Source organism: Ciconia boyciana, chromosome 3 (genome assembly GCF_034638445.1).
Source record: "Ciconia boyciana chromosome 3, ASM3463844v1, whole genome shotgun sequence".
Taxonomy (NCBI): domain Eukaryota; kingdom Metazoa; phylum Chordata; class Aves; order Ciconiiformes; family Ciconiidae; genus Ciconia; species Ciconia boyciana.
In genome coordinates, this window is record NC_132936.1 from 101064789 (window position 1) to 101077953 (window position 13165).

The following is a 13165-nucleotide window of genomic DNA, read 5'->3' on the forward strand; positions in this document are numbered from 1 at the left end:
TGACTCAAGCCAATACTGAAAAATACGAACACCCAAAGTTTACAGCTGTTTTTGAAAATGCAAGCCCCTCGAGGCTAAATCCCGCTTTAAAGACACTGCAATAGTTTTGAAAGCTGCATATTTTTGTATCAAGCCACTAGAAGGCATAGACAAATGTGGTGGGTGGACTCTGCATCCATACCCCTTCAGTGTGGTCAGTGCAGACAGTCCCTCCCTGACCCGCCAATGCTGATGACTGGGAATGGAGGGAATAGCAGGACAATCCGGGATAGGCCTGCACAGTGAACCAGAAGTAGCCCTTGCAGAGACGGGGGAAAACAAGGGCTGCTGTTGGATCCTGCCCAGAACACAGAACCCAGCCACAATCGGTCCATACAGTGTTTCTGTCTCGAAGATGTGGAAGGTCCTGTTGTATCTGCATTCACAATTAAACACAATTCTGAAATGATTATGGTGCTGATGCTGTTATATCTTCAGTGCACGATGGTTCCTGGCTCTGTTCGTGCCTGCCTATTGTTCATGAGAGACTTTGTCTTTGCAATGATCGGAGAACAAGGTGTCCTGGAAGCTCTTTTCAGCTGTGATCTGGTGAACTTCTTACGGATTTTTCTGTAAGGAGGGAAGGAGGAAAGAAGGGAAAGAAGAGAGAGACAACAGGAGAGAGAAATCTCAGTCTTTAACAGAAGACTGCTCAAGAGACAATAACAAACATAAATATTCTTACCAGAGCAGGAAGGCTAGTTCATGGAAAAGAGACTTGCAGTCAACAAGAGTGAGCCCTGTCCATCAACTGATGATTCACAGTTGTCTCTAACTAGTAACCGATAATTGCTCAGTGAAAAGTGAGTTGGTGTTAGACAATATTTGGACAATAACATTTAATTATATAAAATCTTGGGCCAGAATGCTCAAATGGTGAATCCTCATGTGTCATATCAATACAGGAATGAAGGACCACAGAAGAAAGAACCTAATTAGCACCCCAGTGAATGTGTTACCTCTGTAAAAGTGATGGACTGGGAGCAATTCTTATTTGCACTGTATCAATACTGCAGATAAAGGATGACCCAAATTTCTGGGCTTTTTGTACTACTGCCTTTCAGGTCCAGTAAATTCACTTTCATTTTAGACTTCTAGATGATAAATCAAACATATTAACTGCAGGTGGCCATGTTGTTTGTATTGTTATCTTATACATCCAAGGATAGGTAATTCTGAAACAAAAATCTTTCTTATTTTCCAACTGCTCTGTCTCTCTACTATTATAAATCAATAACCACAATGCTGAGTGTATTCAGGGTAGAGCATCAGAAAACACAGAAATGACATACACAGGGAATGTCAAGAACCACCTTCATTGGCAGAGTCCTGAATATTAGAAGTTACTGGAAAATTACCTATTTTCTGATTCACTCAAGTCCAGAATCCCAGCTTTCGTTTAGGTAGTTTTATAAATTACAGAGATTTTGAGCTTATGGAAATGAATTAAAGCAAACTGGGGCCTCTAACACTAAATGAGACCAGGCTTTTTAATACAAACTTTCCAAGTTGAAAATGTGACCTGACTACAAACTACAGGGCGATGATGCGTCTACCTGCATCAAGGCTTTGAGATGGCAACTCAGGAAGTGATTTGTCCCTTTCATCTTAATGGGCTGTTAACTCTGAAATTGAAAAATGGTGGCACATGGCATTGAAAATACAGGATCAGCTTAAAATAAATTCTATTGAATACTAAAATTATAATTTGCATATTAAATTTCAAACACATATTTAGTTACTGGTTGAGTATTCGCTAGGACCATAAGCTTCCAGTCAAGTAACTGGGTCACAGAAGAGAACATAATCAAAGACAAAAAAAAAGCCCCAAATCAGGAGAATATACTGTGCTCTTAGAGGTTAAAGGGAGCCTGAAAAACACATCTGTTTTGGTTAATATATTTAAAAGGTGGAGAGAAGTATTCATTTTAGCTGCCTGAAAGCAGGATGTCATCAGCATCTCATGACCTGCAGTACCAAATTAGAATTTACCATCATTCAGTAATAAGCGCAGCAAAAGAAAAGGAAATGAGTCGCCAGAAAGTTAAGTTTAGGCTTTTCACACAATCCTACAGAGACACAGACTTACTGTTTGAGTACTTACTTTACATGATCATCTTAAATTAGGCCTAAAAAGATATTCAACTACTGACAAGATATTGCACAGCTTCCAGAATGGTAAAATCATAAAAATGTAACCTGAGACTGGTAGAAACACGTATTTCTAAAATAATAAGACAGCTAGGTTTTGTAAATTCATGTGAATAAACAACAGCTGTTACCCACACTGATTATTAATGGAGATCATTCCAGCAAAAGCTTACAGAACTGGATCCCTTTTGATATATTTGTTTGCAAAACTTTGTATTTATTTACAGAACGAATGCGGTCATTAATCATTTGAGAAGCCCATGACTTACAAAAATGTTAGATAATAGTTTGCCCCTTTGAATCTTTAATATGGCAACTTCATAAACTGTCAAGAAGTTCCTACTAATGAAAGCAATTTGCAGCTGACACTAAATGTAAGGATAGTATAAAGTATTTGTGATTACAATTTGTGATTATTGTGTGAGGACAGTAAAGTCAAAAGATGTAGGTATTCTCATTAAATACTGGTTTGAAACTAGCATGAAAAAAGGCAGAACAAAAAAGGAGGAGTCATCAGCATTACATCAAGCAAACCACAAAAAGAGTCAACTCTTCATTTAGTATAAATGAAAGTAGCTCTATATAGACTGTCAGAAGAACTAATCTGGTATGCACTCTAAAAAGACAAACCAGCACTTCTATTTAAACAGGATTGTGAAAATGCTTCCAGAAATTAGCTTTCAGGGATATAGCTTTTCAGAAATAAAATTGGAAGAATGGAAATTTCCACTGACTTCATTAAACGTAATATTTAAACGACCATTTCACTAAAAGCCCAAACTGCTCTTTTTACTGCAAAAAAATATAGGGGGTGGAGGGAACCGATTCTTTACGCTGAAAAATGTAGCATCTAAATACAGTCAAGCTTTTTGAGAGGCACTGATCAGGTTTTATAATGCTTCAGAGTTCTTTTTTAACACTTAAACATGCAGGTTGTAATAGTAGCTGATGAAAGGCAGGAAATTCAAAGATAAGGTTGTCGGTCGCCCTTTCACTGGGAGAACTTGAACACACTCTCCTCCCTCCCCCAACAATACAGTGAATTAAGGGCAGAGTCACCTTTAATGTTCAATTTCCTGTCCCTTTTTCAGTTAATACCAGCCATATGTTTTAATTACATAAAGCTTTTATTTGGTGATGGCAACTAAATGGCTTTAATATCTGTAGCGCTGATAACATCCTTTGCAGTTGCTATGAAAGAGTAATTGCCATTTTCCCCTGCTTTTTCCTTTGACTTTTGTACTAGTGCTTGAAGTATGATGCGTTACAGACTTCATCTGAAATGCGAATTAAAAAGTATTTTAGAGCCTTTGAATTGTATTTCTAGTCCTCCTGAGACCAAAGGTATGAGAATGAATCAAACTTTTAATAGGTGATTGGTATATAAAGCCCACTGTGCTCATTTTTATGTCAAATGTGATGCACTGCTGATAACGTAGGAATAAGACAAATTCTTTATGTCTGCATGATACGTCAATTAGTAACTGCAGATAAAGGTACGGAAGACCCCTGGCACCTATTCAGTGAAATATGGAAATGTACCTAAGTACCACACACTATTAAGACCTATCTTCTCTTTGCAAGTTGCATACACAGACTGGCACCTACTGGGTAGAAATAACAGTTAGGCTGTATAGGGCATTTATGCCATGCTTAAATTTAATCAGGCAAGCCATTTCCATGAACCAACCCTTTCTCAGGATCTAAGTGAATTCCATGTAACTAACCATCTGGTGAAGTTAAGCACAATCCTATATAATCTGTTATGTCCAGATTTCTCAGGAATAGGGTAGCTGGTAACAAAATTTCTCATTTCTAAAAAGTGACTCAGAGACCCCTGCTCTAATTATGCCTCTAATTATCATTAAAACAGCAGCAATTTTTAAACTTGAATAAAGAAAGGTGACCTTCAGTTGACTAGTGAAGAATGTGTTTTTCAAGCCTTTTCTGATAGGAGTTAAAGGCATTACTTGCCTTAGCTCTGTTGATATCGGGCGTATCTTTCTGCTACTGCTTCTATATATAAACTGTTGTGCATCAGTCTTGCCTCCTCTGCATTAGACTCAGAGTTGTGATGACTAGAGTCACTTTGGTCTATTCAGCTATACCAACAGTACTTAAGAAGTAACACTAAACGAATTCAAGTTATGGCAGAAGTTTTTACTGTGAGAGAAATTAATTGCATGTAAAGGCCCGCTGAAATTTTAGCAGATGACAAACCTTGTTTTGAAAGTGAATGGAAAGAAACAAACATTTTCCTGTGGAGGGGAAATGCCCCCAACACCCACACACTTTTGAGATGTCCATAACCCTTCTTAAATACCAAGGTCCGGAAGTGCTTTTGATGCTCTCTTTCCACTAAAAATATATTAAGGACCTAATACAAACCTGGCTACAGACTTTTAAGCTGAAAGGCACAGTATTTTGTTTCATGCTCTACCCAAATTAGTTTGATATTTCTTCCCAAGTCTTTCTTAGACTGATCCATTTGAGCAACACCCTTATATACAAAGACCTAGCGCTGGGGAAATGTGTTATTACCCAGTTGTTGCTGGTAGCACAAGGAATATGCACAGGTCAGCAGCAGGCACGAGAGAACTGATTCCCTGGACAATCATAGCTGAAATTCCACCTGATCTCTAGATTGGGGTGAAGTCTTTTGGTATAACTTGCCAGTTGTAAACAGCAACTTAAATGTCCCAGGCGCACAAAATAGTGCCAGCCCTGGAAGAAGGTGGAGTTTTAGAGATTAACTACAGCAAGGCAGGATTTTGCATTCTGGCACAAGTTTTATGTGAAACTTGCAATCAGCCTAACCATCGAGACATTCAGAGAGAAAAACTAAACGGAAAAAAAAAGTCTTCTAGGCAAAGATTCATGAAGTTGCTGCTGCTCCAGGGCAGCATAAATTTTGTGCAATGTAAATTTTCAGTGCAAGCTCAAGGCCAGTTAGCAAAACCAACCATTTAAAAGTAACCATCCCTCCTTGGGGGTTATTAGACCTAATTATCACTCATTTCTCTGAGGGCTTCTTGTATCCAGAGGTACACTATAACTATTCAGTGGATTAAATTACAAGAGGGGGCACTATCTTAGGAGGCCGACAGGCTTTCTCTTAATTTCAACAGGCTTTTAAACAAAGTGAAAGGCCAAAACGTGTGCAAACCTGCGTCTGCTCAAAGAGAATCTAACTGGGATGAAGCTGTCAGCACAGATCCTTAGAAATCTGACAGGTTACAGAGAGACTGAGTGACTCACAGCACTTCCTACATTTCTACCTGTGTGGAAATGAGAAATAGTTTATTTAACTGTCTATTTGGCTTGCTGGTTTAGACATTTTTTTTTTCCCTCTGCACTTTGAGGCTAAAACTTACCCATATTCCATTAAAGTTTTAATCTAACCTCACAGGAACTACGAGAAATATATTTGGAAGGCAGAAGTGGGCTGACACTGATATGCCTTTCAAAAATAAGCTCCTTTGTGAAATGTTCATTTATAAAACAAATTGGAAGTGCTTTAATAAGCATCGGGCTACTGGAAAGCAGTTGCCACGAGCCACTTAGTTGCATTATAAAACTCATACAGATGGCAGATAGAGTGGTACAACCTTTATAAGATTAAAGAGGTGCTGCTGTAGACATGCCAACATCATTTAAATGTTTCAAGAGCTTGTCTTATTTTTCTTCTCCTAGCAAGGAAATGTTTTCTTTTGCTGGTGTTTATCTTCCAATTTGGCATCAACATTTACGGAGCAAAACTGTTCCCTATGAAGAACAATTTATAGACACACCAGTTACAAATTATGGTGTCAGATCTTCCTAAGCAAGCTTAATACAGTATTTTCAAGCACTGCACCACCTTGAGGGCTTCTTTGATGTTTTGTGTTTCAGAGCAACAGCTTATAGCTACTATGGCTATATATAAAGCAATAAATGCTTTTGGAGCATTTTCTTTACTGGGAGGAAAAATCCAGGTCAAGTGTTTAAAGCACAGGCTTCTATGGCTGTGCCATGCCCGACGTGTCGCATGGCACAAGCCACCTCTCTGTCTCTTTCTACCTGCTGCTGATTTTAAATCTACTTGGATCAAAATCTCCTCGGAGCAGAAACCATCTCTTTGTGTGCATTCTTACGGTGCCTAGAACAACAGGAACCTCACCCATTATTGAAATGATTTATATCCAGTTTTACTGCAAACAACTGGCATGGCTTTTGGAAAAATCACCTCATCTGAGAGATTTTTCCATGCTTTCATTTCCCCTGAAAATGGCATATTTCATCAATATTTTAAAATGGTTTAGGATTCTAGGAGAGAATGAATTAAACAAGTGCAAAGTCCTATTCTCAGCATTACTATTCATTTTTCAGTTGAATGCTGGAACTGAGAAAAACTTTTAACCCCTAAGAAACAGATGCTGTCATACAGCAGTCATCACATGATGACTAAATCTAGATCTTAACAATCAGCAATGAAATTATCCTCCCAGTTCATCTGTGAGCTTGGTACTTACCACCCAGAGACTAAAGTTACCTTCTGCAGATGGCTAGGACAAAAACGATTACACATCAGTTTCAGTGCAACCCTGACTTCTCGCAGAAGCCAGCAGCACGGAAGCCCGACCAGACTGATCTGTGGTAGGCACAGTTTAACAAAAACCCTTGATCTAGTTGGTAGGAACGATGGACCCCACAGAGCTCAACATGGATTAAGTAGCTCAGGACTTGCCCTGCATCTGGAGCGGAGCTTTGTTAACTCAGCAGTGGCATTACCTCACTTTACCCAGCACCCAGCAGTGACTGTGGCAGAGGCATGCTCAGAGCCATGTTCCTCAGACAGGTTTTTCCCTCGAGGAAGGGCGAAAGGCCTGACTTTGGATTCATGGCATTTCACCACAGTGTCCAGCTTCATGGAGGGGATTAGAACCACTAAGACCTAGCAAAGGTAGCTCGATGGAATGGGTAAAACGTAAATTATTCATACTCCTTAAAACCAAATGTCTCAGGCTTCACCGGACTTGTAGCCTGAGCTACGGGACAGCTGCTCCGCACCTTATCTGAAATTCATTAGCCTCTCCTTAGTTACCATCGACTTCAGACACTTTAAGGCATGAGGCCTGCTGTATTAAAGAAAGAGTTGCTTAACCTCTTCTCCCCATGAATGCACACACAAGATGACTGCAAATTTGTCAATACGTAGGCACCCTGGGAATCCAAGGAGCCAGAAAGCCTTCTGCAGCTCACAGGCACAAACACCAGAAGATCTCAAAGCAACTCCTTTATTCTTCCTAACTATATCAGCAGGGTGTGGGTGAATTCCTACACTACATGACATTATACTCTATCAATAGGAATTGTCATCACCATCTAGTTATTCTGCAGAAGGATGGCCACTCTGTATATTGATTAAACATCAATAGCAAAACAGCTATTAGATGAAACTACTACCCACATGGCAGCATATATTTTTTCCTGAGACAGGCAAGAAATTGGAGAGAAGATGCATCAGAGCTGGCTAAGAGTGGAACGCAATGTTGCTTTCAACTACTCCCCAAACATCTTGCATATTAATTCACAATTCCAGCATTATCCCAGACTTTAAGATGACAAAAATGTTCAGCATATACAACTTCTGTTTCTGACCTTGGACTACAAGCATTAAGTGCCATTTCCCCCCAGCAACATGAAATACTGTGTTGAAAATTTTCAAAAATATTGGGTTAATTAAATATGCTTATCTAAGTCCAAGATAACAGAAAACTTTCCATTTTGTGCTCCATAGGGAAAAAAAAAAAGATCATTTACTTTTGTTGCTGTTTCCCATTTTGACACACTTTAAACACCTCAGTTTAACTACTTCAGTATTTGATTTATTAGGAGAACTGTTTCAAAACAAAACTTTTTGCTTTTTATTTTTTATTTTAAAACAAATGCTTTTTATTAGCATTTTTGTTTCTTTCTTTTATTATCTTGTTTGATTACTTCAGGGTAGGTTTCATCTGAGGTTTTTGGCTTGGACACTGTGTTTACAGTATTACAGCTTATAATATTACCTGAAGTTCAAAAAAATTGACAATATTTTTCACTTTATCAATTATGCATATACTTTTCCTGGAATAACGTATGTACCAACAGAGTATATCTGGATGAGCTTCTTGGCATTCTGGCTACTTGCTATTAAGCAAGGGCTGAAAATCAAAATTAATCATTCTTACCAGAAACAGTTGGAGAGCAAAAGTTCCTTCACAAAACCATCCCCTGGGCCTCTGCTCCGCACCATCAATCTCTTGCATAATCAGCACTTACTCTACACACAGAAACTCCAATGCAGACTATGGATTAGAAATCTGTACTGCGGCATCAACAGAGGAAAGCTTTGCCACAGAATGATTTGACGCTAATTTCTAAGGTCAGCTTCATTTCAAAGACTGGATTTTCACTTTTTTTTTCATATTCACGTTACGAAAAGTCTATTTCAAGTTCATTTTATGCTACTCATCCTGCTCTGCACTCTTATGGCCAGCACTTTTCATGTCAGTATCTCATAGTGCTTGCTGGACCGCTTAATTAAAAACTGCACAGCATCCTTAAGAGTAGGTATACATCAATATTATTCAAGTTTACAGACAAAAAGGTGGAGCTACTCAGAGGTTAAATGACTTGTCTGGTGTCTCACATCAAGCAACAGAGGCAACTGAGGAATTTTAAAGTGCGGATCTGTGCTTTTTCCAGTAGAACAATACTTCTGTTGTCTTTTGTCAGGTAAATATTTTAGCCTCTATCCATAGCACAAGCAAGGAAAACAGCCAGCCACGTCTCCTTAGATGTTTGGCAAGAACTGATAGTTATCCCTGTAACTGGCTTTCACAGTCACAGTCGTTACGTTCTCTTCAGTATTTTACACTTAAAATGCCTATGTAGGTACTTAGCCAAGCTTTTTCACAAAAAGAGACCAACTAACACTTGTTTTTCCACAGCCTTACTTATGTTAATGCCAGAGGGTCACACATTTAAAAGATCTTAATAAGTTTAAAAAAAACCCCAACAAACTATCAGAGGAAAATTATAAGAATAAATTATTAAATACATACACTGAAATATAGACTAGCTCAGAATTAAATCCTCTATCTGTAATTTTAAATGAAGAATCCAATACAGGACAACTTATTAATGAAAGTTAGTGGGCAGTTCTGTGTGAATTTTAAGACTGTGAGGATCACTGACATTGTAATTGTGAACATATTCACCACAGTACAATTTTATCACCTTTGCTATTTAACAACAGTGCGTTCACCACAGGACTTACCTAGTTTCTGTGTCCGCATTCAGATTATTGCTGTGTATTTCTCTGCCTTCACATGAAATAGTTCTTAACCCTGTGTCCAGCTTCTACTAATAACTATTGCTTACATAGCACAGAAATCGTAAAAAGGGAAAAAGATCTCTTAAGACTGATATCGTGCAGTGTTTGAGGATTAAAATCATCAATAGCTAAGATGTAATGCAATAAACCTCTATGGTTTAGGAATGGTGAGAGTACACTAATTTTAGCCCCAAACCAGGGTTACTCTAGCCTTGCTATAGGTAACAACTGTATAATTAATCTTGTCTTTATCTTTTCTTTGGTACCTAAATATGCAGAAGACTATGCTGGTCTGACAAGTTAGCATTTTTCTTGTTACTTTGTATGTTTCCCAAGGCTTCGAAAGAGAAATTGGCTTCCCATACAAAGATGCTTCTTTATAGAAAAATTTCTTCTTGTTCAAAATCAAATTGGTTTTAACTCCCACAATAGAAGACGACCAAATATTACAAGATGACACATTCCCACTGGGGATGTGGATTTAGGAAAAAGCTGAGCAGCAAGCTAACAAAAAGCTAAGCCCTAAGACCTTCAGTTAAAACATCCTGTAAAGAGGATTGGGTTCAGCTACATCAAGTCCTCTGCACAAACACAAAAGACAGCTTCTGAAGAAAAACCTTTTGAAATCGCCAACCATACTGCAGGAAATCAAAAATTTGTCAAGAACTGTAAGAAAACAGGTTAAAAGAATTGCATGACATCCCAATTTAACATCTGACATATCAGCTGTATTACTGACTAGGTGACGTACTCTAGCTGACTGCACTCAGTGGGAGTCAGGCATGCATTTAAGAGCTTTGCTGACTTGGGTCTGGGAGGTCTAACAAAGTGAATGAGGTTTATGGAAAAGTTAAGAACATATACAGGAGCTTCTCCGCCAACACCTGTGTTTAAGACAATCCTTAATGCACTTCTTATCATCCCCGTGTTTCATTTAAGTTCATTTTCTTTTTCCTCCCAAGTTTCCCAAGACAATAAAATTGTGCAAAAAGTTTCACTTTGGAAACTGTATTTCCCTTCCCAAATATAAAATGCTCTGGCTACTTCTGCAGCTACTGTCTGAATGTCAAATTACTTTTGTCAAGGGGAGTGGAGAAGATTGCAAATGGTTGAGTAACACCTCTAAATGTGTCACTGCTCTTCAGTTGAGTCATGTGAATTAATGACAGTCAATCTCCTACCTAAGACGCAGTTGCAAAATATACTTTGGTATCTAAGCTACCACAGAGAGGCAGCATATTTGAATTTCTGCTCCCAACAGGGTAGGATCAGACAAGATCATTTTACAAGATCCAACGGTGTGACTTTTCAGGCAGCAGAAACTAGGTCATTTACAACCATCTGTTCTTAGCCTCAGTCTCCCTGCGGTCATCACCAAAGCTGTGTGCTAATTAATTTTCACCTGCTAATCGAGTGGAGACACCTCTGACACTAACAAATCACCCAGTTTTAGTCAGCAGCTTCTGGACTCCTGTGGGCAGCATTTCCATGAGATTTTATTACCAACAAAGGTAAAAATTTTTCTCTGAAAGAAGATCCCCTGTCAGGCTTCTGACCTGCTCCAGGTACAACAGCCCTGTGAAAGAACAAAGTACTCTTCATCTGATTCTTCAGACAAAGCACAGAGGGTACATCGACAATTGCCTCCAAATCTTCATCAAAGAAAGTATTTAGGCACCTTGTTAGTTTTGATATGAGGAGTTAGGCATCTGAATGCTTGCAGATATGGACTTAAAAGACCTGCTGGAGGTCTCCAGGGAAGTCTGTGAGGGAGCAGGGAACTGAATTACATTTTCCCAAGACCTAGGTAAGCACTCCAACCACTGCAACATCTTTCCCTTACCATGTAGCTTTAAACAGGGCGAACGTCACTGAAACTTCATCTTAAAACCGTGAGAAGATTAATACATAGCTCCAAACCAGAATGGTTTTATTTCATTTGTTCTGAAGACTGACAAAGCAAAACTCTTACTATCATACGCTCTTCAAACCTACCAGCTCTAACTAATGGCACAACTTATAATGAACTTTGGGTTTTGTTTTGTACATGTTTTCCATGTATATATCTATTATTCCTTTTATATGTTAAAAAAATATTCACATTCTTCAAATGAGTTGATTTTAGCTTCATGGAATGATCCTGCTTTTAAAAACAAACTTTTGCATTATCATAGTAGTGTTACTTTGATTTTAGCATCATAGAATGGTTTGGGTTGGAAGGGACCTTAAAGATCATCTAGTTCCAACCCCCCTGCCATGGGCAGGGACACCTTCCACTAGCCCAGGTTGCTCAAAGGCCCATCCAGCCTGGCCTTGAACACTTCCAGGGATGGGGCATCCACAGCTTCTCTGGGCAACCTGTTCCAGTGCCCCACCACCCTCAGAGTGAAGAATGTCTTCCTTCTGTCTCATCTAAATCTACCCTCTTTCAGTTTAAAGCCATTACCCCTTGTCCTGTCACTACATGCCCTTGTACAAAGTCCCTCTCCAGCTTTCTTGTATGTGCCCTTCAGGTACTGGAAGGCTGCTAGAAGGTCTCCCTGGAGCCTTCTCTTCTCCGGGCTGAACAACCCCAACTCTCTCAGCCTGTCCTCATAGGAAAGGTGCTCCAGCCCTCGGATCATCTTCGTGGCCCTTCTCTGGACTCACTCCAACAGGTCCATGTCCTTCATATGTTGGGGCCCCCAGAGCTGAACGCAGTACATCATAGGTATCGTAAAAGGAGCCAGAGGAAAAACTCATGTAGATAAATAGTGAAAGAAAATATCTGTAGGTCCATGAAAACTGCTCAATGAGAAACAAATGGCAAGCGATTATGATCTAGTTTCTATACCACTGGTCATGATCCTGTATCACAGTACCTCAGCTAGAGCTCAGAGAAGTATGATCCATAAGTTGTGAACAGTGTGCAGCATTCACGAACAGTCCACGCTATTTAGTGACCTTATTTAAGGTCAAAATAATAGCTGACAAAAACTGTTAGACTATGGATTTTCACTCCCATGAGTATGTAACAACTTTGAGCGGTAGCCAGCTAAGTAGGACCGCTCCTGAGTTGGAGCAAAGACAGTTCCTCCCCAGGTTCCCAATGTGCAGTATTGTCACAGTGACTGGAAATGGTTATCAGCTCACCTGTACTCAGCTGCAGCCAATCAATAAGATATTTGCAATCCTATCAGGGAGGATTAGATATAAATCTAAGGGATATATTCTGTAATCGTTGCTTTTCAAGATGTATGACAACTATATAATACAGCAGAAGTAAAGGAACGAGAAAATTACATCCTTAGAGGCTAATTTTTTGTTAGAGGGTAGTAGCTGGTGCATCACATTCTCAGGCTTGCAGCTGATGCTTCAGGGGTGCAGCCAGGCATCTTCATGCAGTCGGTTACAGGGTCGGGGTCTAATGGCCACAGTGCCATGCAGGTAAGAAATGAAAATGCATTATGCCCTGGATCCAAGTATGGTGAGGTTCAAAACCAGGATCCCAATTCAAATCAAATTGCCCCATCTTTATGAAAAGCAGAGGTCACCCCTGCTTATGTATATAATGTATATTAAAAATACATTTTTTGGTGCAGACTTTTTTTGCATAGTTGGGGGCAACTGAAAAAA

The 13165-nt window shown here is 39.2% G+C and overlaps 1 protein-coding gene across 2 annotated transcripts in view; it reads right to left on the reverse strand.

The window, feature by feature from the left end:
- Positions 1–473: 473 nt before the first annotated feature.
- Positions 474–13165, reverse strand: part of MTA3 (metastasis associated 1 family member 3) — a 144849-nt gene continuing 132157 nt past the window's right edge. Inside the window, exon 19 of one of the 2 annotated variants that reach the window (XM_072858264.1) lies at positions 474–609. In XM_072858264.1, the coding sequence (XP_072714365.1) occupies positions 474–609 (136 nt within the window). The remainder of the gene's footprint in view (positions 610–13165) is intronic. The other variant, XM_072858265.1, reaches the window with a different exon arrangement.